The sequence below is a fragment of the Rhinopithecus bieti genome, unplaced genomic scaffold (genome assembly GCF_001698545.2).
Source record: "Rhinopithecus bieti isolate Rb0 unplaced genomic scaffold, ASM169854v2 scaffold_13262, whole genome shotgun sequence".
NCBI lineage: Eukaryota > Metazoa > Chordata > Mammalia > Primates > Cercopithecidae > Rhinopithecus > Rhinopithecus bieti.
This window is the reverse complement of record NW_016808004.1, coordinates 5,970,780-5,997,006: the sequence shown is the minus strand read 5'-3', so window position 1 is coordinate 5,997,006 and position 26,227 is coordinate 5,970,780. Positions and strand designations below refer to the sequence as shown.

General features: G+C 50.2%; 1 protein-coding gene across 1 annotated transcript; it reads left to right on the top strand.

The window, feature by feature from the left end:
- The first annotated feature begins 1,861 nt into the window (after positions 1-1,861).
- MCM2 (minichromosome maintenance complex component 2) lies at positions 1,862-26,163 on the top strand. Its single transcript, XM_017885046.1, has 16 exons — positions 1,862-2,105; positions 2,976-3,205; positions 8,252-8,427; positions 8,539-8,799; positions 9,769-9,988; positions 10,261-10,468; positions 12,041-12,175; positions 12,500-12,691; positions 19,188-19,281; positions 20,634-20,884; positions 21,045-21,171; positions 21,730-21,842; positions 22,784-23,035; positions 24,445-24,627; positions 24,824-24,979; positions 25,401-26,163. The coding sequence occupies exons 1-16, from the start codon at positions 2,100-2,102 to the stop codon at positions 25,509-25,511; spliced, it is 2,715 nt and encodes a 904-aa protein (XP_017740535.1). The 5' UTR covers positions 1,862-2,099; the 3' UTR covers positions 25,512-26,163.
- The last annotated feature ends 64 nt before the right edge of the window (positions 26,164-26,227 follow it).

Here is a 26,227-nt window from a genome sequence, read left to right as displayed (position 1 = left end):
TTTTTTTTTTGACACGGAGTTTCACTCTTGTTGCCCAGGCTGGAGTGCAATGGCGCGATCTCAGCTCACTGCAACCTCCGCCTCCAGGGTTGAAGTGATTCTCCTGCCTCAACCTCCCGAGTAGCTGGGATTACAGGCATGCGCCACCATGCCTGGCTAATTTTGTAGTTTTAGCAGAGACAGGGTTTCTCCATGTTGGCCAGGCTGGTCTCTAACTCCCGACCTCAGGTGATCCGCCCACCTCAGCCTCCCAAAATGCTGGGATTACAGGTGTGAGCCACCGTGCCTGGCCATCCCAGGATAATTTTTTATGCAGCAATAGATAACTAACACAAGCCCAAACAGAGTCTCTTCAACTTTACTCTCAGCAGCTCCTAGCATCCTAGGTGCATCCTTCACATCCTTTGTTGGTGTCTCTTAACTGTTGGGGTTTCCCAGGTCTCAGGCTTAGACCTTCTCGTCTCCCTACACTCACTCTGGATTATACAACCACTCCCAAGGCAATCTACAGCTGCAGTCCAAACTCCCCCTCAAGTCCCACACATGGATATCCAACAGCTTCCTGGATATGTCACCTCGGCCCACATTCGGCACAGCCCGAAACAAACTCATCTTATTTCCCCCTATTGCTGGTCTTCCTGTGCGTTCCCATCTCAGCTATTATTCACCTAGCTAAACCAGGATCCTGGTGTCATCCTGCATGCCTCTTTTGCTGTCCTCAATCACCAACACCAATAGACTCTACCTCCTGGCTGGGCGCGGTGGCTCACGCCTGTAATCCCAGCACTTTGGGAGGCCAAGGCAGGCGAATCCACTTGTCAGGAGTTGGAGATCAGCCAAGCTAACAATGGTGAATTCCCATCTCTACCAAAAATACAAAAATTAACCAGGCATGATGGCGTGCATCTGTAATCCCAGCTACTCAGGAGGCTAAGACACAAGAATCACTTTGGGAGGCGGAGGTTGCAGTGAGCTGAGATCACGCCACTGCACTCCAGCCTGGGTGACAGAGTGAGACTCTGTCTCAAAAAGAAAAAAAAAAAGAAAGAAAGAAAGAAAAAGAAAAAGAAAAAAAGATCCCACCTCCTAAACATCTTGTATTTCCACTTCTCTCCATCACTCCTGCCCCTACCCTGGGTCCCATGCAGAGATGCTTATTCACTGCACAAAGTGCCTGGCTAAGAGGGCTGCGATTCAGCCCTGCCTCTGCTCACTAAGGCTGCCTGTAACTAGACAAGAACCACAACAACCTCCTCATTTGCTGCCTTCAACCTCGTTCAATCCACTTCCACCTGGTAGCAGCCAGAGGGATTCTAAAACACACACTGGTTCACGTCTCACCCTGCTCAAAATGCTTCCATGGTCTTCCATTGCCTTCAGAATATAGAATAGTCAAACTCTCTAGAAAAACATCTAGCTCTTTTTTGATCCGGATTTTCTCTCCCTCAAGTCTTGTCCATTGCCCAGCATCATAAGCTCCTAGCCTTAGGTTCTTAGGCAGGGGCTTGCACATCCAGCTCTGAGGCTTTGCACATGGCATCCTTCTATCTGTAACATCCTCCCTGCGTCTTCGCTCCCCTGGGCAAGGATAACTCCTACTAAAGCCTCAGACGTGACCTCCTACAAAATCCCAGAGTTGTCCAGCTGTTTGAAGCATTGAGCCTTTGAGCTTTGGGAGAAGTTAAAACATTCTGCTCATAAGACAGTAAGAAGGCGTCAGAAAACCAGGCTCTGGACTTCTGTTGACTTGTCAGTAAAATGGCCCTGGTGTGACCGAGGTCACGTAGCCAGCAAGTGTCGCCGGGGGGACCTGGAACCACAGCTCCTACCTCCACTCCGGCTCCCACTCCAGCTCAGGAGAGCGCACGCGCACAGCGCCCGGCCGCCCACCTTCAGGCTCTGGGCGGGACCTCCGGGCGGCGTGGGCGGGACCGGACTCTCTGGCCCACCCCTCCGTGTCCCCGCTGCTCTCCAGTGAACGCCGACGTCATGACGTCGCGTTCCGTAGGGCTCTTACCCGGCTTTGGTGGGTCACGTGAGCTACTTTTCGCGCGAAACCTGGTTGTTGCTGGAGTGGCTGAGAGGATCGTGGTACTGCGATGGCGGTGAGCGCGCTGGCGCGGGGCAGGCGGGATGGTGCGGGCGCCGGGGACATGGGTGCGGAGGCTGCGCGCTTCCCGTACTCTAGCCCCGGCCCGGGTCGGCGCTCTGGGTGAGGTGGGGAACCAAGCTCTGGGGCGCAGCTGCTTTCTCGCTTGCACCCCGCGTGACGCTAGGCCACCTGGCGACTCGTCTGCCCACCACTGACCTGGGGCCCTGAGCTCCCTAAGCCGCGCCCAACCCGCTCAACCCCTGTCCTTTATTCACCGCACTCGTGCTTATTGGGCGCCATCTGTATGTCTGGCGCTGAGCGTACAACAGACAGGCCCCCATCTCACTGCACTTCTTAAAACTTTTCTTTTTCAACTTCCCAGTGATCCTTGTTCTGAACGCTACACTGACTTTCGTATTACCTTCTTGTCCCTTTGTCTTGTGCAGTGTCTGTTCCACATCTGAGTTCCAGACCTCTTGTTTTGGTGGCTCCTCTATGCCATCTCTATCACAATACCTTGCACACTGTGTGTGCTGAAATAGCTCTAATGCTTAAGGGGGAGATAGTAGACAATAAACAGGTAAATAGGGAAATGACATAACCTCAGTGGTTTTTCATGGAGAAAGCACGGTGATGTGGGTGACCCGCTATTTGAGCTGGCTCCTATTTGTTTGGAAGCCACTGGCTCGGATTGCCCAGCAGAGAGCATTCCAGCTGAGAGAACAGCAAGGGCAAAGATCTGGAGGCTGGAAGGGGATTGGTGTGTTGGAGGACAAGAGTCACAGGTGGAGAGAGAGGAGGGAAGAACCCTGATGGTAAAAAGGAAGCTGTATCATGCGTCACCAGCTTCCTAGGTTTCTGACAGCGGCACCTTCTCTTTCAGGAATCATCGGAGTCCTTCACCATGGCATCCAGCCCAGCCCAGCGTCGGCGAGGCAATGATCCTATCACCTCCAGCCCTGGCCGAAGCTCCCGGCGTACTGATGCCCTGACCTCCAGCCCTGGCCGTGACCTTCCACCCTTTGAGGATGAGTCTGAGGGGCTCCTAGGCACAGAGGGGCCCCTGGAGGAAGAAGAGGATGGAGAGGAGCTCATTGGAGATGGCATGGAAAGGTAATTTCATTCAAGGCCCTGGACTCAGCAGACACTTTTGCAGAGAGCCCATTGTGTGTCTGGTGGCCTGGCTTTGGGAGCTGGGAGCAGATGAATCTGATGGCATTCTTGCCTTTGAGCACAGGTTGATCCAGGGTTCTGGGGAGACAGGTTTACAGAGCCATGACATAGGTTTCTTTAACTTACTGTATGTAACTTGGAAAGACTAGACTCTAAGGTCTGGATAAGCCCAACTCCATAAGCACCCCAGGTGATGCAGAGGTCTCTAATCTGGAGGACTGCAACTCAAAAAGACAGGAAGCAGGAAGCCCAGTGTTTCTTGGTAACTTTTCAAAGGAAAGGTGCATGGGGGAGGAGGGATCAGATAAATAAAGTTTTAGAGTCAATCCGCACTCGTAATGTGCACCATGCCCTTTGTTAGGAATGGTCTTGTTTATTAGTAAACATGTGCTGGCCGGGCATGGTGGCTCACATCTGTAATCCGAGCACTTTGGGAGGCCAAGGTCAGCGGATCACCTGAGGTCAGGAGTTTGAAACCAGCCTGGTCAACATGGTGAAACCCCCATCTCTACTAAAAATACAAAAAATTAGCCAGGCATGGTGGTGCATGCCTGTAGTCCCAGCTATTCAGGAGGCTGAGGCAGGAGACTCGCTTGAACCCAGGAGGCGTAGGTTGCAGTGAGCCAAAATCACACCACTGCACTCTAGCTTGGGCGACAAGAGTGAAACTCAGTCTCAAAAATAAATAAATAAATAAATAAATAAATAGGCTATCAAGACAATGCTAGGAGAGTGGAGTAAGCTCTGCGCATGAGCAAGGCTAGATTTCTACTCCTGCCTTACTCTGCGTTTCCAGCTGGGATCTGGTAGATACGTCAGTAGCGGAGTTGTGTGAATGCCCAGGAGCCTCGTGGAGATGCTCCTTTTGTGCCTTTCCAGCCTTAGCGTGTGTGAGAGTACTGTGCAGGGCGTCCTGCCATCCCTAGGATGTCAGGCAGCTGAGGGGCTTTCAAGGGCACTCCAGACTGGATGGATCTTTGCTGTTACCAGTACCACCCCCAACGATGAGACTGCACATGCTGTAGACTGTAGAAGGAATGAGGAGTCTTTGGATAAATCTGCCCTGGACTTGGGGTCAGGGCATGGGGCCTGGACGGCTTCCCCATTCTGCCTGGTGGAGTTGTTCAGGCCGGATGCCCCTCCTCTGCTCTGCTGTGTCCTCTCCCTGTCTTGACCCTTTCTCTTTGCTTCTCTTTTCCTTCAGAGAGTGAGAGGCCCTTGGCAGGGGGCTTCTGGGTAGAGGTATCTGAGGGATAGCTGAGCCCAATTACATTTGTTTTTGTGGTTTTTCAAAAAATTTTTTATTGGGCTGTAGTTTTTTAGAGTTTACCCCTTGCAAAAATACAATTCAATGCAAATTCAGTGTAAATTTTCTGAATTATGCAGCCTTCACCACAATCCAGTGTAAGAACAGAGCCATTGTCCCATTGATGTCCCTCCTGCCTGCTTATAGTTCATTCTCAATTCTTACCCAACCCACGGGCAACTGAGAATCCACTTACTGTCTCTAGATTTTCCAATCTGGTCATTTCATATAAATTGAGTCATATTATATATGCCCTTTTGTGATGGGCTTTTTTCACTTAGTGTGGTTTTAAGGTCTTTCTGTGTTGTTGCATGTGCCGCACTCCATTCCTTTTTGTGGCTGAATCATATTTCTTTGTATGGAGATAACACATCCATTCATCAGTTGATGGACGTTGGGTTCCTGAAGCCTTTTGGCAATTATGAATAATGTTGCTATGAACATTCATTACAGGTGTTTTTTTTGTTTCGTGTGTGTGGTTTTTTTGTTTTGTTTTTTTTTTGAGTTTTGCTCTGTCGCCTAGGATGGAGTGTACTGCCACAATCTCAGCTCACTGCAACCTCCGCCTTGCAGGTTCAAGCAATTCTCCTGCCTCAGCCTCCCGAGTAGCTGGGATCACAGGCATTTGCCACCACACCCGGCTAATTTTTGTATTTTTAGTAGAGACGTGGTTTTGGTTTTGCCATGTTGGCCAGGCTGGTCTTGAACTCCTGACCTCAGGTGATCCACCTGCTTCAGCCTCCCAAAGTGCTTGGATTACAGGTGTGAGCCACCGCACCCGGCCCATTACAGGTTTTTATGTGAACGGGTCTTTAATTCTGTTGGCTATGTAGGAGTGAGATTGTTGGTCTTGTGTTGAATCTTTTGAGGAACTGCCGGATTGTTTTCAAAAGCAGCTGCACCATTTTGCGTTCCCACCAGCAACACACAAGGGTTCCACTCTTCCATGTTCTTGCCAACACTGGTCTTTTTAATTCTGGCCATCCCTGCACGTGTGAAGTGGCATCTCATCCCTGATGGCTAATGATGTTGAACATCTCTTCGTACGTTTGATTGCTATATGTGTATCTTCTTCAGAGAAATCCTGGACCCACTTTTTAATTGGGTTGCTTGGCTTTTTGAGTTGTAAGAGGTTTTTTACTTATTCTGAATATAAGTCCTCTATCAGACATATAATTTGCAGTTATTTTCTCCTCATTCTGGCTTGTCTTTTCATGTTTTAATGTTTTCTTTTGAGGTGCAAAAGTTTTGAAATTGGATGTCCAGTTTACCTTTTTTTTTTTTTTCTTTGTATGAACCAATTAGAAGTTTGCTGAGGGCATTTTGTGTGACTTGAGATCCAAGGAGAATTGGACCGATACCTTTTCCCTGAGTACACGGAAGAAATCAGACCCGGTCAACTCTGATATCTGCCTGTCTGGGTTCTGCTTGGGGCATTAACAGCATAAAAAGATGTGTTCTGACAGTAGTTTGACAACATTTATTGCAGAAAAATAGTAGCAGTTTCTCTTATCACCATTTAACTTGAAAAAAGGAGAATTCAAGGGGATTGTCTTAGGACGTTGGTATGGCATGGGAGAAGGAGCTCTGGGCTTGGACTGTATTTTGACACCCAGGTCTGCAGAGTGACCGTAGGCAAAAATCACATCTTCTCCTCAACTACCCATTTCCTCATCTTTCAGATGGAATGACAGTATCTCCCTCTCAGGAAAGAGAGCACTGCAAGGAAGTGCTTTGCACTCATTGGGTGCCTTATTAAGGCATTATTTCTCTTCAGTATCTGAAGGAAGATAATGTGGAAAATGTGTGTCTGATGATCTTGGAGTAACTCAAAGGGTTGAGACAGTGGGTGGCCATTTCAGAGGGCTGGTTTGGCTGACTGCGTAGAAGCCAGGACATCAGGTTGTTGAAGGCAGCATAGTCAGAGATGGGGAAAGTACAGGGAGAATTCCAGCCCTCACAGGGAGTTGGATTAGCTCTCTGAAGCTTTTTGGTCTAATGTTTTGTGGTTCCTTGAATTCTTTTATCTTGGTGCATAGAAGCTCTCTGGAGATCTACCTCCCCTTTTGTAATTGTGGTAAAATACACATAACAAAATGTACCTTTTTTTTTTTTTTTTTTTTTTTGAGACAGAGTCTCACTCTTATTGCCAGGCTGGAGTGCAGTGGCGCGATCTCGGCTCACTGCAACCTCCGACTCCCTGGTTCAAGTGATTCTCCTGCCTCAGCCTCCCAAATAGCTGGGACTACAGGCGCCCACCACTGCGCCTGGCTAATTTTTGTATTTTTAGTAGAGACGGGGTTTCACCATGTTGACCAGGATGGTCTCGATCTTCTGATCTTGTGAGCCACCCACCTCGGCCTCCCAAAGTTATAGGCATGAGCCACTGCGCCTGGCCCGAAATTTACCATCTTAACCGTTTTTGTTTTTTTTTTTTTGTTTTTTGAGATAGAGTTTCACTCTTGTTGCCCAGGCTGGAGTGCAGTGATGCTATCTCGGCTCACTGCAACCTCTGCCTCCCGGGTTCAGAGTGCTAGGATTACAGGCATGAGCCACTGCGCCCGGCCATTTTGTTTGTTTGTTTGTTTGTTTTCTGAAACAGGGTCTTCCTCTGTCACCCAGGCTGGAATGCAGTGGCACGAACATGGCTCACTGCAGCCTCAAACTCCTGCGCTCAAGCAATCCTCCCACCTCAGCTTCCCGAGTAGCTAGGACTATAGGCATGTGCCACCAGGCCTGGGTTATTTTCTTTTTTCTTTTCTTTTTTTTTTGAAATGGAGTCTCGCTGTGTCGCCACCAGGCTGGAGTGCAGTGGTACAATCTCAGCTCACTGCAACCTCTGTCTCCCGGGTTCAAGTGATTCTCCTGCCTCAACCTCTCGAGTAGCTGGGACTATAGGCGCGTGCCACTACACCCAGCTAATTTTTGTATTTTTAGTAGAGATGGGATTTCGCCGTGTTTGCCAGATGATCTCGATCTCCTGACCTCATGATCCACCCGCCTCGATTTCCCAAAGTGCTGGGATTACAGTTGTGAGCAACCACGCCTGGCCGGGGTCTCACTATGTTAAGGCTGTTCTTGAACTCCTGGGCTCAAGTGATCCTCCTGCCTTGGCTTCCCAAAGTGCTGGGATTATAGGCATGAGCCACGGCGCCCAGCCATCTTAACCATTTTTATGTGTATGATTCAGTGGCATTAGGTACATTCATATTGTTGTGCAGCCACACCGCCATCCATCCACAAAACTCTTTGCAGTTTGAAAACTGAAACTCGGTCTCAGTTAAACACTAACTCCCCATTCTTCCCAGTCCCTAGCAACCATCATTTTACTTTCTGTTTCTATGAATTTGACTGCTCAATGAGTGGAACCATACAGGATTTGTCCTTTTGTGCCTGGCTTCTTTCACTCAGAATCATGTCCTCAAGGTTCATCCATGTGCCAGCACATGGCAGAGTTTCCTTCTATTTTAAGGCTGCATCGTCCATCATATGGACAGATTGTGTTTTGTTCATTCATTGGAGATCTTTTCTGAGCCTTCTGTGTTTCTGACCTGGAGGTGCTGAACCTACCCACATTGGGGCTCCTGAACCTTACTGAACAGGCCTAGTTCCTGGATGGAGTTTGGTGCTTCGGGTTTTTCTTTTCGGCAGTAACCACATCTGTTTTGGGGCTCCCTCAGGGACTACCGTGCCATCCCAGAGCTGGACGCCTATGAGGCAGAGGGACTGGCTCTGGATGATGAGGACGTAGAGGAGCTGACGGCCAGTCAGAGGGAGGCAGCAGAGCGGGCCATGCGGCAGCGTGACCGGGAGGCTGGCCGGGGCCTGGGCCGCATGCGCCGTGGGCTCCTGTACGGTAGGTCCAGGTGTCTGCCTGCCCGAGGGGCTGGGAAGCTGGGAAGGAGTCCGGGAGGGGAGCAGAGGTGCTGGAGATGACTGCAGTAGCAGGTGTCTCTTGCCTCCCCAGACAGCGATGAGGAGGAGGAGGAGCGCCCTGCCCGCAAGCGCCGCCAGGTGGAGCGGGCCACAGAGGACGGCGAGGAGGATGAGGAGATGATCGAGAGCATCGAGAACCTGGAGGACCTCAAGGGCCACTCTGTGCGCGAGTGGGTAAGCATGGCGGGCCCCCGGCTGGAGATCCACCACCGCTTCAAGAACTTCCTGCGCACCCACGTGGACAGCCATGGCCACAATGTCTTCAAGGAGCGCATCAGCGACATGTGCAAAGGTGTGGCTTTCCTCCGCTCCCGCCTCAGCCCCTGTAGCGCCTCCATAAAACCTCCCACAGAAAGTTGTCACAACCCAGTGAACATGTGAAGCACAGGGCATGCGACTGAGAGGTCTGTCAGAGAAACCAAAAGTATCGAGTTTTGCACCAGGGCTCTCCTGCTGGCTATGCAGTGACCACATCTGGGCCACTAAAGCATTTTTTTGACAAGCTTGTAAATGGACAAATTTTATATAAAAATCTGGATTACTACTTTGATATTTGTAATAGGAATTGTCTTTTTTTCTTTTTTGAGACGGAGTTTCGTTCTTGTTTTTGTTTCCCAAGCTAGAGTGCAATGGCGCAGTCTCGGCTCACCGCAACCTCCACCTCCAGGGTTCAAGTGGTTCTCATGCCTCAGCCTCCAAAGTAGCTGGTATTACAGGCATGCACCACCACACCTGGCTAATTTTGTATTTAGTAGAGACGGGGTTTCTCCATTTTGGTCAGACTGGTTTCGAACTCCCGATCTCAGATGATTTGCCCACCTTGGCCTCCCAGAGTGCTGGGATTACAGGTGTGAGCCACCGTCCCTGGCCAGGAATTGACTTTTAAAAGGGACGTGTAGATCTTGATTCCTGCAATTCTTTCCCCTGCTTTTTGTCCTGTGTTTGACAGTTTATTCATAGGTTTTCTTCTAGGCTCTTGTAAGGCATTTTGTGTTTATAGCTCTGTAGGCACTCTGCTCGTGTTTAATTTAACCCCCCAGCAACTTTGTACACTATGTGACAGGCCCATTTTACGGAGTGGGGGGTTGAAGCTCGGACTATGTCACAGCTGAAGTGTGGTAGACCTAGAAGTGAAAGCTGGACTTTCTAGGTCAAAGTCAGTGGTCAGGGTGGGTAGGCCTCACTTCTCACACAGACATTGTTGCCCTCCAGCCCGGTTCTCATGCTTCGTTAACTCTCTTCCCACCATGCCCCCCACTAGAGAATCGTGAGAGCCTGGTGGTGAACTATGAGGACCTCGCAGCAAGGGAGCACGTGCTGGCCTACTTCCTGCCCGAGGCGCCGGCGGAGCTGCTGCAGATCTTTGACGAGGCTGCCCTGGAGGTGGTACTAGCCATGTACCCCAAGTACGACCGTATCACCAACCACATCCATGTCCGCATCTCCCACCTGCCTCTGGTGGAGGAGCTGCGCTCGCTGAGGTGAGCTGAGGGCAGGTGAGGATGGCAGGTCTGAGCTCAGTGCTGGGTAACTCGGCCGTGATTCCAGAGAGCGCTTGCGGTGTGGGCGGGGCAGGGTGCAGCCAGCAGCAACCTCATCGAAGGTGAGTTGTGGTTGCACAGCAGTGTGATGGGAGGGATCTTCCCAGGCTGGGGGCTGAGCCCAGTTTCCAGGACAGTGTGTTGGGACACCCTCATCTGCAGTCTGGCCTCACCCTAGCTCACGGCTTCTGATGCTCCCTCTGCCTCTGCAGGCAACTGCATCTGAACCAGCTGATCCGCACCAGTGGGGTGGTGACCAGCTGCACTGGCGTCCTGCCCCAGCTAAGCATGGTCAAGTACAACTGCAACAAGTGCAATTTCGTCCTGGGGCCTTTCTGCCAGTCCCAGAACCAGGAGGTGAAACCAGGCTCCTGTCCCGAGTGCCAGTCGGCCGGCCCCTTTGAAGTCAACATGGAAGAGGTGAGAGAGGCCACAGGGCCTGCTGCTAGCTCTCCTTAGGGGTGCCCAGTATGCAGGGCCTTACTGGCCTCTCAGGCTGTGGAAGACCAGTGTGGGCAGCCTCAAGAAGCAAGATAGAATTGTTTGTTGGCCACACCCTGGGGTGGACCCAATCTCTCTGGCCAGTGAGCTTAGTTTGGCCCACACGGTGTTTTTAGGAATTCAAGTCAGTATTTAAGTGGGGCGATTTTGTTTAAACCATACAAGTTTATGGCTCCTCTTGAAACATGGGAAGATCTGGCAAACATGGGAAGAAGCAAACAGGTCCTGCTTCTTGCCAAGTTGGTCCTTCAGAATGTGTGCTTACCAGTCTCCAGGGGGCCATCATTTGCGTGGGGCGGCTGCAGTCCCATCGGGACTTCCCCTCGGCTTGTTTCGGGGACCTGCCTGGCTCATGTGGGGCCCCTGGACCATACCAACCTCCTGCACCATATTCAGGAGATGCTGCCAAAGCCTCTGGCCTTAAAGTCTTAGACACATTACATGTACCTTTGTACTTGAGCTTCTCTGTCTGTAAATGGGCTTGTTGCAGTCCCTGTGGTGGTGCCCAGGCCCCCTGACTGCCTTGCTGCTGTGGCTGTTGGCTGTCCTCTTCTCACTGCTCTGCAGTTCTGAGAACTGTCCCAGCTGGAGCCGCCTTGCCAGAAAATGCCTCAGAGGTCCCACCTGTGGCCATCTACAGCCAAAAGCTGACCCCTGCCTCAGGTGGGGCAGCTGCAGGCCAGATGCCTGCTGAGCCATGTCTTTGCTCACTCTTCCCATGACCTGTCTGTCTCCCTCAGGCCTTGCTTCTAGGGACTTGAGATAGTACCTGGTAGAGGGTTAACAGTTACAGCTATCATTCATGGAGTACTTATCAGTGCCAGGTGGTGGGTGGTTTATTACCTGGTCCTTTTTCACAGCTCATGAGGCAGGAACTGTTACTGGCCCCACTTTTCCAAGTGTTTAGAGAACTGGCTGAGGTCACCCAGCCAGAATGTGGATCAGAGGTCCACAGCTCAGGCATCTTGATCCAGAGCATGTGCTTTTAACTGCAGTGCGTGTTGTGAGATAATGGACACAAAATGACATGGCACAGTGCTAGCCTATGATACTTGACAGTGACAGCCAAAACTTCCTGTAACTTACATTTATTAGATGCTGGATTAGGTTGATGTATGTTTGACTTGCTTTAATTCTCATTGTGAGGTTGCAGAGAAGGCACAGAGAGAGGAAGTCACTTGCCCAAGATCACACAGCTTAGCCACAGAACCAAGGGAGCCTGGTTCCAGCATTGGTACTCAAGACAGCTCAGCTGTACATCATAGAGCAGGTGCTGAGTCTGGCAGTCAGAAGGCATCCCAGAGGGATGGTGGCAGGAGTGGGTACTGTCCACTGATGTGCTAAGTAGCCATGAACTCATTCCTTGCTGTCTTTGGCTCTCCATTTGCCACTCAGGAGTCAGAATCCTGCCTGTTGTCCCACCTGGTGGGGGGTCAAGGTTGGGTGACATAGTAAGTCAGTGCTTTGAGGCCTTCTCTGTGTCCCTCACAGACCATCTATCAGAACTACCAGCGTATCCGAATCCAGGAGAGTCCAGGCAAAGTGGCGGCTGGCCGGCTGCCCCGCTCCAAGGACGCCATTCTCCTTGCAGATCTGGTAGACAGCTGCAAGCCAGGAGACGAGATAGTAAGTGGCCAGGGGCAGGCTGGGAGGGAGCCAAGTTGCAGAGGGAATTGGCACTGGGCTGGTGGAGGTGTCTATGGTTGCAGGGGCACTCAGGCTAGGATCTGTTTTTGCATGGCTGAGGCAAAGAACTTTATCTCCTCTGGTGGATGGGTTGTTGGAATGGTGGGTTTAGGAGGGCTTTTACTGAGTTACTCATCTTGATGTCTGTAGTGTGGAGCACTTGCAAATAGGAGAAATTGGAGGAAGGCAGCACGGAGGTGGGCCCCCACTCTGCCTGTGGCCCCTCGGTTAGGCTCTGACTTCTTGGCCCCTCCCTTTCCCCAGGAACTGACTGGCATCTATCACAACAACTATGATGGCTCCCTCAACACTGCCAATGGCTTCCCCGTCTTTGCCACTGTCATCCTGGCCAACCACGTGGCCAAGAAGGACAACAAGGTCGCTGTAGGGGAACTGACCGATGAAGACGTGAAGATGATCATTAGCCTCTCCAAGGATCAGCAGATCGGGGAGAAGGCAGGTGGAAGGCAGGGGCTGCTAGGATGCTGTGAGAGGACATGGAGGTTTGCTGGGGGTGTGGCAGGCATCTAGGGCTCACTGCTCAAACCTTGCCTTATTCTCCTGGAGCTCAGTTAAGCTTGTCTGGAAGGGAGGCCCCGTGCTCCAGGGGAAGAGGTGAACTCGCATTGGGAATGCGTGAACCTGGTTCTGGCTCCACCATGGGCCAGCGAGGTAGTGGGATAACTTGGATGACCTCTCTGAGCCTCTGTGGTGGGGAGGAGTCCCCTGCTGAGGATAGGGTTGCGACGAGAAGAGCTCTTCCTTCAGCAGATCATTTCGAGCTGTGGTTTGAAATTGGAACAGAGGCAGGGCAATAGGATAATTTGTGTCATGAGGGATTCCTAGGGATCCAGCTGTGGCCAATGGGAATTTTTTCAGAAAAACAACACAGAATGGTGGTGGTGTTTTGTTTTGTTTTGTTTTTAAATAGAGATGGGGGTCTCACTATGTTGCCCAGGCTGGTTTCAAACTCCTGGCTTGTCTCACACTCCTGGCTCAAAATCCTCCCACCTTGGCCTCCCAAAGTGCTGGGCTTACAGGTGTGAGCCCTTGTGCCCAGGCGGTTGGGCAGTTGGTTTTTAATGTAGACATTCTTACTGAAGGATGAGGAGATGGGGATTTATGTTGCAGAAATATGGATTACTTAAACAGAACGTCAAATTTTTGTTGATAAAAGTCCTTTGCTGTTTCTCCCACAGTACCTCCATCCTGCCCCCAGAGCACTGCGTGTTCTCAAGCTCACTGCTCTCCCCTTTCTCTTGCTTCCTTCCTCACTTTCTCAGTCAGCTTCCTTTTTTGTTTTTGAGATGGAGTCTCTCTGTCACCCAGGCTGGAGTGCAGTGGCGCAATCTTAGCTCACTGCACTCCTGGGTTCAAGTGATTCTCGTGCCTCAGCCTCCCGAGTAGCTGAGATTACAGGCACGCATCACCGCACCTGAGTAATTTTTGTATTTTTAGTAGAGACATCATCATGTTGGCCAGGCTGGTCTCGAACTCCTGACCTCAGGTGACCCACTTGCCTCAGCCTCCCAAAGTTCTGGAATTACAGGCACGAGCCACCATGCCCGGCCTTCAAGTCAACTTGAAGTTCAGTTTTTAATGCAGAGCAGTTTAGTTTGCCCTTTAGCCTCCACTCTTCTGCTGCCCTCTGGCAACATAAAATTCAGATCCCATTTGGCTTCTTCAGCGAACTGGATGATTTCCTTCTGACGTATGTTAAACCCCCCAGGGACAGGAGCCATCGCTGGCTTAATCACCTCTGTCCCCAGAGCCTGGCTGCAGGAGGCCCTGAGTAACTCTGAAGGAATGGATGGTGGGGTAAGGAGAGCTGCGTCCAGGCTGCAGGCCAGCTGATAGGTTGTTTTGGTTTTCTCTCTCCATCCACCTTCCCCTGAAGCCTGTGGAGCCCCCTTTCTTGGTTCCTTTGTGGCATGGCTATGGTTGCCCCTTCCTTTTCCTCCTCACCCATCACATTTACCCATGTCTGCCTGCCACTTAATATTCCTACACATGCATGGTTTGTTCTGTTCCTTTCTTTACTCCTTGAGGCGTGTTCTGCAAGTGGGCAGGGTAGTTTTGTGTCTCGGTTCCTTTTCTCAAGTGTATTGTGTGTCTTTGCATCTACTGTGAGAAGCTGCTGCAGGCTAGATGCAAACCCAGTAGGGGCAAAGCATCCAGCATGTGTGGGCTTATACATTACTGTCATTGTTCAGGAAAGCTCCAGAAATGCATCCCTGGCATGGGTTGGTATTGATGCCATTCCTTCCCAGCTCTTGGCCATCTAACCTAGTCTGTGAAAATTGGGTTCCCATAGGAGAGGTGGGTGTTTCTCAGCCTCAGGAGGACAGGAGCTTCAGTTCAGCCAACACACATTCATGCCTGGAAGACCTGCTAGGGCCAAGTTCTGGGGATACAATGGTGAGTAAGTCAGATATGACGTTTGTCTCAGAGCTCATATTTTACTAGGGTTCCCAATAATAGGAAATAGACAAGATCTTTTCACGTAGTTTTACATGCGAGCAAGACAGTCACACAGGCAAAGAAAGCCAGGACCTCCTAGCCTTCTACCCTGCAGAGGCTCATGAGTGCTACCACGGTGGACACCTTTGCAGAATTTCATCCAGATGTTTGAGCCAATTTCTTCAGGCTTGAAGAAGAAGCCAATTTCTTCAGGCTTGGGTGGACTTGGCCCTGCTGGGGTCTTGCAGTCCCTAAGCAGCTGGGCCACCTGTGTCCCACATGCTTATCTGTGTCTGTGCCTACCACGCCAAAGGAGCTGCATGCTTCAGGAACACCCTTCTGGCACCTTCTCTTTGCCGTGATCTTCAACCACTAATCTCCCACTCTGTTGATTGAAGAGGTGAGAGACCCATAGGTGAGCGTGTGGTGGGCATGGCATGCCTGGGCACTAATATGGCATCTGCCCGGGCCATCCCCATGTGCCTGTGGAGCCCCAGGTTCCAGAACGACTTGTTCCCCAAATGGAGGCAGCCCTGCCCCACTCCCGTGTCTTGATGCCTGCTATTTGTGTCTACATTGAGCACCTTCCTCCCTTATTTGTCCCCAGCTGACTTCTGTCTTCTGCAGATTCCACCTCCAGCAGGAAGCCTTGCAGACTTCTGCAACTGACTTTTCGTATTTGTTTTTATTTTGAGTTAGTTATCCTTGAGGGATCAGGAGACTTCACATAGAAATCCGGGTGCTTTTTGAAAATCCAAGATCTGTGGGTGCTGGCTCTGTGTTCCTCTCTGGTAGTGCTGACGGAGCCGAGGCATAGCTGCCCTTGCAGGCGGGACCTGTGTCCCCAGGTTTACTTTGTCTCCTACTCTGTCAGTTTCACAGCCCTGCCTGCCTTCCGTGGGCCCTGGACACTGATCGAGTGAAGTATTAAAGAGATCAGGGTCATGCCTAACACTTAGATTTTAAAGAACTAACAGAAGCAGCATGCAGTCTGAAGCCAGATTTTTTAGGTTTGAATTTTGGCCTAATCCTTAGGATGGTCAGATGAGTCACCCTTATCTATAGAAATGAGAGGATGAGAGTAAACACTCATAGAGATGTTATAAAGATTGAATAAATTAGTGCATATAAAGTACTTGGCTGTTGGCGAGTGCTCAGTATCTGGCTGTTATTGCACATGGCTACAAGAGTTAAACTATTTGTACAAAAACTGGATGGAAGAGCCTGTGACAGGCGTGCAGAAAGCATAAGCAGCCAGTAAGTAGGAAAAAAATAGCTTGGAGTCTGGTGCTTTAGGTATTTTACATAACGTTATCTCAGGCTCATGGTACCCATGCAGGTGGGTGCTTTCTCTCCATTTGCTGGGTGGCACTCACAGTACCCACTCAGTTGGGCACTCTATCCCTGTTTGCTGGGTGTGGAGACTGAGGAATGCTAAGAAGCAGCACAGCTAGAGCCATGAGGAGCATGAGCTTTGGATTCAGATGCATCTGGGGTCGAGTCTTGCCTCTCCTCTAGGAGAAAATGTTTTGACCTGAGCCTTGGTTTCCTCTGTAGAATGGAGAGAAACAAGGTTATTATGAGAATTACATGAGGTAATTCATGGGAAGCACTGTTATTCCCTGGCAGGTCTGGGATTTGATTCTGCCCCACTTTCCAGCCATTAAATTAGCCTGTTACTCTCTCCTGGAGTAACTGGGTCAGCAGTGGAAGGCACAGCAGGCAGTGTAGGCATTCGCACATTTGCGCTCCTTGCCCTCCAGTCCCATGGGGAAGTCCCTCTGGATGTAGTGGTTGCTTTACAGGAGGGGGATTGAGTTGGGCAATCTGCCCTGCATAGCAAGCAGGAAAGGTCTTGGCCCTGGAGAGAGACATTACCTCATCCTGCAAGGTTGCTCGCTACAAAAACTACACAGGGAAATGAGCTGGGTTAAGAGGAGTCAAGGACTGGCAGTCTTGGCACATCCAACACGAGGTGTTTTGGGGCGTGAGAGATCCGTGGAGGTTTGCCCAGCATCTGCAGCACAAAGTAAGGGTTTCATAAGGGAGTCATTATACTTACTGAAGACTTAGTATCTGCTTGGCATTGTCTAGGTAATTTCTAGATAGCAGTGGTCCTATGAGATAGGTTTCATCTGTGCCCGTTTTACTGATGAATAAACTGAGGCACGAGAGGTTAGATAAGTTGGCCACAGTCACATAGCAAGTGGCAGAGTCAGCAGCCTGGCTTGAGTCCATGCTCCCAGTGACTGTATTGTGCCAACAGTTGGTGAGTTTATTTGGTTATTGTGAGTTCCATGGGCACTCTGTGGCATAAGGCCTGGCCCACATTTTAAAACACTGTACAGAAAATTTCAAACAGGTATGTGGAATGGTGTAATGAACTTTGACTATTTGTCTTAGTCCATTTTCTGCTGCTACAACAGAATACCATAGACTGGGTAATTTATAATGAACAGAAATTTATTGGCTTATGGTTCTAGAGGCTGGGAAGTCCAAAATTGAGGGCTGGCATCTGGCAAGGGCCTTCTTGCCGTGTCATCCCATGGCAAAAAGGTGAGAGTTAAAGAGACAGAGTGAGAGCCTGGAGGGGGCCAGACTCATCCTTAAGGACCTACTCCCTGGATAGCAGTGCTTTTATTTTCCATTCATAAGAACAGATCCTTCATGGCCTGTTCACCCCTTAAAGGTCCCACCTTTTAATACTGGTAAATGGGGGATTAAGATGCCAACACATGCTTTCTGGGGGGTACATTCAAACCGTAGCACTCTACCCAGCTTCCACAGCTGTCACAGTCACAGCCAATCGTGTTTTCTTAATGCACCACCCATTCACCCTTAGTATATTTCAAGGCAAATTTCAGGCATGCTGTTTTTTTCTGTAACTACATCAGTATGTATATGAAAAGAAAAGCTCTTTTGAATAAAGCTAACCACACTACCATTATCTCACTTTAAGAGATAATTAACAATTCCTTAATATCCAGTATTCTGTTGGTGTTCACATTTTCCTGATTATCTTACCCCTTCCCCCTGTTTTTTGCAGCTTCTTGGAGTCATTATCCAAATAAGGTCTATAAATTGTGATTGGTTGATGTCTCTTAAGTCTCAGAATCGTTAGATCTTTTCTCCATCTCTTTTTTTCCTTGTAATTTTTTGTGAAAGAAACTGGGTCATTTGTCCTGTTGAGCCTTGCAGTGGAGATGTTACTAATTATGTCCCCGTTAGACACATGCCTCTGGCACCTGTGTTTTCTGTAATTTGGCAGTCAGGCACTGAAGCCTAGTCAGATAAATGGCTGCTTATTTTCTTTGACTTACTAGTTTTAAAAATAATGAATTGGTTCCCAGGTGACCTGGGTATCATAACAGACGAATAGGCCCACCGGGTGTTGAGGTTTCCACGCTGCAGGTGTCATCCCTACGATGCTCAAGTGTCCCTTTTTTGCCAGCGTGAACCTATTCATGTTGGCTCCTGAGTTCTGTTGACATGACCTTGGTTGTCTTTGAGTGCTTTTTTGCTTTCTGGTAGAAGATAATGCAGGCTTCTTTTGTACATTTCCTGCCCCAGACCTGGTATCGGACATTTCTCCAAGAAGCCCTGTGGGAAGTGTTACTTTCTTTCAGAGGGAGATAGTAGTTAGAGTTACCTCTAAAGCTGCATGAATTTGGTTGTGCAGGCAGGACACAGGATGGGGGTGTCTCCCCTCCACCTTCAGGGCTGGTTTTCCTGCCTTGGTGCCCTCTCCCCAGGGGAGGGCCAGTGCTTTCTGAGCTCCTTTGTCCTGTAAAGAGGGAAGGATGTGGGTGTGGCCAGTGCAGGGGGGTATGAAGGATGAAAGTCATCAAAACACGGCTGTGCTGCAGGTAGAGTTGGAAGCAGTCTCCTACAAGCAAGAAATGTCTTTGATGTCTCTGATTCTGTCTTTAAAATTCATGAAGATTTTGCTCTCTCCCTGTCTCTTTCTTTCTCTCACACACACACTGAAATAGAGAGAAACGTTCCAGTGACTCACCAGTTAGAATTACACATCTCCCAGATGTGCCACATTTAATGCATTGATGAGGCAGGCACTTGCATGAACTGTCGCATTTGTACCCACCCTTCTGTGAGTTGGGTGTTGCCATCTCTCTTTCCAATGTGAGGAAACTGAGGCTTGGGGTAGGCCAGTGCCATGACAGACCTGGTTCTTGTCTCATTTCTGCTCTTGGTCTGTGATCTTGGGAAAGGCCTTTCTGAAATATGTCAAGATTAGGGGTTCAGATTAAGGTTTTTCTAATCTCCAAAGTTCTGTGATTCTTGGGAAGAGCAAACTAATGAAAAGCTTTAGAGTCAGGCACGGCTTGATACCAGGGCCTGATGCAGTTGCAGCAGTTGTGGAAGTGGGTATCTTTGAGCTGGGGATGTCCTGGTTCCCTGATGCCAGAGCATGTGGGTGACCTACTCTGTGAGTATCTGTTCCCATTCCTGTCATTCTCCCTCCCTTTCTCAGATCTTTGCCAGCATTGCTCCTTCCATCTATGGTCATGAAGACATCAAGAGAGGCCTGGCTCTGGCCCTGTTTGGAGGGGAGCCCAAAAACCCAGGTGAGCACCCACCTTTCCTCTGCAGAGGTGTTAGCAGCTTTCTCTTTGAGGTGCCAGCATTCAAAGAATGAATGACAGTGTTTTTAAAGCCTGGGTGCTGGGGAAAAGAATGCATTAAAAAATGGTCTGGCTGGGTGTGACTTGTTCTTCAAGGGAGAGGGTGGCCCTGAGTTGGGCATTCTGGGTGTTGGGCTGTTGGTCAGGGAGCCGGTGTCTGCCTGCTTTTGTGATTTAAGCAAATGAGTCTTTGCTTCTCTTCTATTTAAAAAATACTTTGTCTTTTAAAAAGCTGTTTTAAGTACAAAAATACTGTTGACACATGGGTATGTATTTATATTACACTTTTATAGAACACTAAAAGTCACAGGTGAGGCTGATCTCCCCATTGACCTCCCCTTCTCATCCTAGCCTCTCCCTTTGTAGCCATTTACAATTACACAGCAAACACAGGGTTTCATGACTACACGCATTTATGTGTACAACCGCAGCATCCCCGTGTGTGCCCAGTGCTGTGCCTGTGCGAAGCGCACCCCGCCAAGCTCTCCCGCTCAATGCCACACTGCGGCATCTTTTCTTGTTAGTGCATACAGAGCAAGGTTGCATTCCTTTTAAATGACTGTTCGTGTCAGCAGATAATGCAGTTTATTTATGCTCTTCCCCTTTGGAGATACACCTAGATTGTTCTGGTATTTCACATTCCGCCAAGGACCATCTCATGCATCCCTCCCCTCGCACCCATGGTGTGTTCCTGGGAGTGCCCAGAGTAGGACTGCAATGGCATAGGGATTGATCCCTTTCGAGAGAGACTGTGCCTTACCTATTCATAACAAGTAGCTGCTTTTTCTCTCCGTGCCATACCGCTCTTGCAAGCATGGTTAATCCCTAAAATCCGCTGGACTTTCTGTAAGAAGTGTGGCACACACCACCCGCAAGTGACACAAAGTACAAGAAGGCAAGGATTCTCGTATGCCCCCAGTGAAGCGCGCTATGACAGAAGGCAGAGTGGCTATGGTGGGCAAACTAAGCCGATTTTCCGGATAAAGGCTAAAACTACAAGAAGATTGTGCGAAGCTTGAGTGCGTTGAGCCCAACTGCAATCTAAAGAATGCTGGGGCTATTAAAAGATCAAAGCATTTTGAACTGGGAGGAGATAAAGAGAAAGTGCCAAGTGAGTCCGGTTCCTAAGTGTCAATCTTTTATTTATGAAGACGACAATAAAATCTTGAGTTTATGTTCAGTTCAAAAAAAAAAAAAAAAAAAAGTAGGCTGAGGAATTGGTAGAGGATGCAACTGTGCCCTTCTCCTCTCACTTCCCACTCTCCCCCTCCCCCGCTTCCACTCATTCCCTCCAGGTGGCAAACACAAGGTACGTGGCGATATCAACGTGCTCTTGTGTGGAGACCCTGGCACAGCGAAGTCGCAGTTTCTCAAGTATATTGAGAAAGTGTCCAGCCGAGCCATCTTTACCACCGGCCAGGGGGCGTCGGCTGTGGGCCTCACAGCGTATGTCCAGCGGCACCCTGTCAGCAGGGAGTGGACCTTGGAGGCTGGGGCCCTGGTTCTGGCTGACCGAGGAGTGTGTCTCATTGATGAATTTGACAAGGTGGGTCCCTGGGTCATGGAGGCTGATGGGACTCGGGGTGTGTATGTGGGCTTGGGCCTTAGCGAGGGGAATGGTGTTAATGGGATGCTTTGGGACCTCGTTGGAGACTTAGTGGTAGGAGCATGAACCATGCTAAGGGCCGGCCATTTTAATCTTGCAGATGAACGACCAGGACAGAACCAGCATCCATGAGGCCATGGAGCAACAGAGCATCTCCATCTCGAAGGCTGGCATCGTCACCTCCCTGCAGGCTCGCTGTACCGTCATTGCTGCCGCCAACCCCATAGGTGCAGCAGGCACCCTGACTGCTGGGGCTGGGGTGGGACACAGGGAGGTCCCGCCTGCTTGAATCGGGAGCCCACTGGGTCCCTAGGAGCTGATCTGAGGAAGTCATTGGGCAGCAGAGGGTTCCCCTCTTCTGCATATCCTGCCAGAGTGGGGAACAGTGAAAGTGGGACCTGGGACACCTGGGTTTCCTGTCGAATCGTGTTCCTGGATCCACCTTGGATGTCCTCAGAAGGCATGGGAGGAGAGCCCAGCGCCCCACTAGCCGGGATGGAATTGGCTGTTGGTCTCAGCAGCGAATGCTTGAAGAACCCAGGCTCTGTCACCCACTGTGTTCTTGGCTTTTCCTTCTGGGGAAGCAGTTATGCTGTCTAAACTAGGCTATTTTGGGCATTGCTTGGGGTAAGCTCTTTGCTGTCTCAGACAGCAGGTGCTAAGTACCCACCCATGTCTTCCTCTTCCACTGCCCTTATCCCCTTCTGCCATCAAAGTGGCCTGGGGTCGCTGAGACGGGAGGATAGGGGAATCCACCCTGATAGAGATGCTCCCCTGTGTTTTAGGAGGGCGCTACGACCCCTCGCTGACCTTCTCTGAGAACGTGGACCTCACAGAGCCCATCATCTCACGCTTCGACATCCTGTGTGTGGTGAGGGACACTGTGGACCCAGTCCAGGTACAGCTCGCATGTGCCCAGTTTCCTTGCACTGTGGTTTGGGGACCTCAGGTGAGGCTTGGTGTCATACAGTGTGCCCAGCACAGGGGATGGGCGCTGCAGGGGCCGTAACCTATTTTCCAGGCCTGTTCCCTCAGTCTCTTCTCATGTCCAGAAGTCACCCTGATTTCTCTTTCCTTCACAGCACCCCCAACCCCCACCCGGAATAACCCACAATATCCACCAAATCCTATTGTCCCAACTCCTGAACCTGCCCACCTCCCTCGCTTCTGCCTCTGACCTGAGGCACTACCATCATCTGAATTGGCCTCCTGGCACCCACGTAGACTGTCTTCCAGTTGAAGACATAAATCAGATCAGCCCCGTCCTTAACAACTGCTTGAGGCTTTCTGCTGTCACCAGAATAGAATCCATGGTTCTCCCCTCCGGCCTGAACCCACCATCTCTGCAGCTACCTCCTCCTCGCTCCCTTCTCTCACCTGCACCTGCCCTTCTGTCTGTCAAAAGGGCCGAGCCTTGGGGCTCTCTTATGCTCCTTGCTCCTGGCACATGCGCTCCCACACTGTCACGTGACTTGCATCTCATTGTCATCTCAGTTCCCTGTCCTTCAGGGATGAGCTTTGCCGGGCACCCTTAGCTAGAGGCATCTCCTTGGTCCCTTGATCCCATCACTCTATTTTTCTTCTGAGCATACTTTCCATAATCAATTTTTAAGACTATTTGTTTCCTGTCTCCTTGTGGAGGTGGGCCCTGTGGGGACTCTGTCCCATTGTCTGGTTTGCCCCCCACACCCAGAACTGCCCCACACATGGTCAGTGTAGTCAGTCTTATTGAAAGAGCGTCACCCTTGTAGGGCATACACGCAGCTCTTCTCCAGCCACTGACCTCCCCAAGGTCGCGCCTACCCACAGTCAGACCTACCCTCTCATGGCTTGTCTTAGGATGAGATGCTGGCCCGCTTCGTGGTGGGCAGCCACGTCAGACACCACCCCAGCAACAAGGAGGACGAGGGGCTGGCCAACGGCAGCGCCACCGAGCCCGCCATGCCCAATACATATGGTGTGGAGCCCTTGCCCCAGGAGGTCCTGAAGAAGTACATCATCTATGCCAAGGAGAGGGTCCACCCAAAGCTCAACCAGATGGACCAGGACAAGGTGGCCAAGATGTACAGTGACCTGAGGAAAGAATCTATGGTGAGAGCCCAGGCAGAGCCAGGAGGTGCAGTGCAGAGAAGGAAGTGCAGTGTGAGCCTTCTGACTGATGCAGCAGGGGTGGTGGCCAGTCAGGCCAAAAGGTGCCAGAGCCGGGAGGCATTAAAAAGAAAATGAAGGTGCCAGGCATGGTGGTTCATGCCTGTAAATCCCAGCATTTTGGGAGGCTGAGGAGTGAGGATCATGATGTCAGGAGTTCGAGACCAGCCTGACCAACATGGTGAAACCCAAAACTTAGCCGGGCGTGGTGGCACACGCCTGTAATCCCAGCTACTCAGGAGGCTGAGGCAGGAGAATCACTTGAACCTGGGAGGCAGAGGTGGCAGTGAGCTGAGATCGCACCTCTGCACTCCAGCCTGGGTGACAGAGTGAGACCCTATCTCAAAAACAAAAAAACGAAGGTTGGGTACAGTGATTCATGCCTCTAATCCCAGCACTTTGGGAGGCCAAGGCAGGAAGATTGCTTGAGGTGAGTTCAAGACCAGGCTTGGCAACATAGTGAGGCCCTTTCTCTACAAAAAATGTTTTAAAACTTAGCTGGGCCTGGTGGTTTGTGCCTATAGTCCCAGCTACTCAGGAGGCTAAGGAAGAAGGATCTACTTGAGCCCAGGAGTTCAAGCTACAGTGGGCTATGATGGCACCACTGCACTCTAGCCTTGGTGACAGAGTGAGACCCTGTTTCAAATAAAATAAAACAAAAGTAATAGGTATTAATATATACCTTAACCATTTTGTTTTAGATGAAATTTAAATGTGCATTCATTTGTCTCGGTATAGGGCCGGGGCCTTAATTGTTGACGTGCTTATTAAGTTCCATATTGACTTTGTGTAAGTTTCACGCAAACGAACAAAAGTTCTTTGGCTCATTCATAGTGGATCGGAAACTTAAAGGCAGCTTGCAAGCCATGGGAATGCCGAGTTCTTGTAGATTGCTGCCTCAGCCACACCCAATCAACACAGCGGCTTTTTAAATTTCGGATCATTAACTTTACCAAGTTTTTTCAGATCATTCAATTTAGTTTTCCTGCAAACAACTACTTTTTTTTGCACTTACATTGCACAGGATTATTCGATATTTAGTGTGTGACAATAACCAATACAGCTGGCCACAAATATAACAGCCTCTGAGATGTATAGAAGTCAGCTGGTGGGAGCAGAACTGTGCAGGTGTGATGGTGACAGGCCGTAAGCATGCAGCATCCACTGGCATCCTCCAGTTTCAAGGAGGGATAGGAAGTGTCCATTCACTGGGCAGCGCAGTCAAGCATTCTGCATTTCTGCTGTGGCGCTGTCAGATGGGTCTTCTTGGCTCTGGGTGCTAAGAGCGCCGATGCTTTATTTTCCTTGCCTCTCTTTCCTGCCCGTAAAAGACCTGACGTGCTTCTCTCCAGGCAACAGGCAGCATCCCCATTACGGTGCGGCACATCGAGTCCATGATCCGCATGGCGGAGGCCCACGCACGCATCCATCTCCGGGACTATGTGATCGAAGACGATGTCAACATGGCCATCCGCGTGATGCTGGAGAGCTTCATAGACACGCAGAAGTTCAGTGTCATGCGCAGTATGCGTAAGGTAGGTGTGTTCCGAGGTAGAGGCCTGACGGGCAAGCTCAGAGAAGGAGGCCACACGTGGGTATCCAAGGCTCTGGCCTGGACGTGCACCCAGCAGTGGCAGCCTGTCTGACCTGGGTGCTAGCACATCGGGTAAAGAAAGGGAGTGTGGCAGGCATAGTGGGAGTGGGCGTTTGACTGAGGCTTTTTTCCTGCAGACTTTTGCCCGCTACCTTTCATTCCGGCGTGACAACAATGAGCTGTTGCTCTTCATACTGAAGCAGTTAGTGGCAGAGCAGGTGACGTATCAGCGCAACCGCTTTGGGGCCCAGCAGGACACTATTGAGGTTCCTGAGAAGGACTTGGTGGATAAGGTATGGGCCCAGAAAGGAGGTGAGGGTTGGGGTTTGCTGCCTTGGGAGCTGCCAGTCCCCTGACGGGGGCTCCGTCTTACTGGGTCATGAAGTGGGTGAGCCATTTATTGAATGCTTACAGTCTGTTGAGTCCAGTTCTGTGCCTGTAGTCTGACAGCAGGGGAATGAGGTGAGTCTTGTTACTGCCTTCCTGTTGTACAGAGGTGGAGATAGATACAGGGCAGCCAAGTAACTTGTCTCAGTTTACACGCACAGCTTGCACAGCAGAGATTTGAAGCCCCTTAATCGACCTCTCCACTCCTGGATATTTTCCTCCCATAAATGGAGGTGATGGTGTCTGAAAGTGCATTGTAACTCGGGTGTTCTGGAAACAGCCTGTTCTCACACCACTGATGGCTCACTGGACACTTCCTCCTTGCAGGCTCGTCAGATCAACATCCACAACCTCTCTGCATTTTATGACAGTGAGCTCTTCAGGATGAACAAGTTCAGCCATGACCTGAAAAGGAAAATGATCCTGCAGCAGTTCTGAGGTCCTGCGCCATCCACAAAGATTCACTGGGATTCTGGTTTGAGGCAGTCAGACTGAGTGATCAGTGCCCTCTGTGCTTTATGGGCACAAAACCAGAGCACTCGATGAACTTGGGGTGCTAGGGTCAGGGCTTGTAGCAGGATGTCTGGCTGCACCTGGCATGACTGTTTGTTTCTCCAAGCCTGCTTTGTGCTTCTCACCTTCTGGGTGGGATTCCTTGCCAGTGTGTCTTACTTGGTTGCTGAACATCTTGCCACCTCCGAGTGCTTTGTCTCCACTCAGTACCTTGGATCAGAGCTGTGAGTTCAGGATGCCTGCGCGTGGTTTAGGTGTTAGCCTCCTTACATGGATGTCAGGAGAGCTGCTGCCCTCTTGGTGTGAGTTTCGTATTCAGGCTGCTGCTGCAACCTTTGGCCAGAGAGCTGGTTGAAGATGTTTAATCCTGCAGGTTTCTGTGTCCCTGTGGTGGAAGAGGGCACAACAGTGCCAGCGCAGCAGCCTGGGCTCCTCAGTCGCAGGGATGGGATGTGAGTCATATGGATTATCCACTCATTACCAGCTGCCATTGCTGCCTGTTTCCCCACTCTCTTACTCATGCATTCAGTTTGGTTTCTGTAGTTTTAATTTTTAATAAAGTTGAATAAAATATAAACGCTGGTATCTGTTGGCTTCCATTCTGCTTTAATAAGTAACGTGGACTTCCTCTGAAGGCCCTT

What these genes read in the sequence shown, in the direction of transcription:
- MCM2 (XM_017885046.1), top strand. An exon ending in GCAAGCCAGGAGACGAGATA is followed by an intron (nt 12,176 to 12,499) that starts GTAAGTGGCCAG and finishes CCCTTTCCCCAG; the next exon opens with GAACTGACTGGCATCTATCA. An exon ending in ATCAGCAGATCGGGGAGAAG is followed by an intron (nt 12,692 to 19,187) that starts GCAGGTGGAAGG and finishes TCCCTTTCTCAG; the next exon opens with ATCTTTGCCAGCATTGCTCC.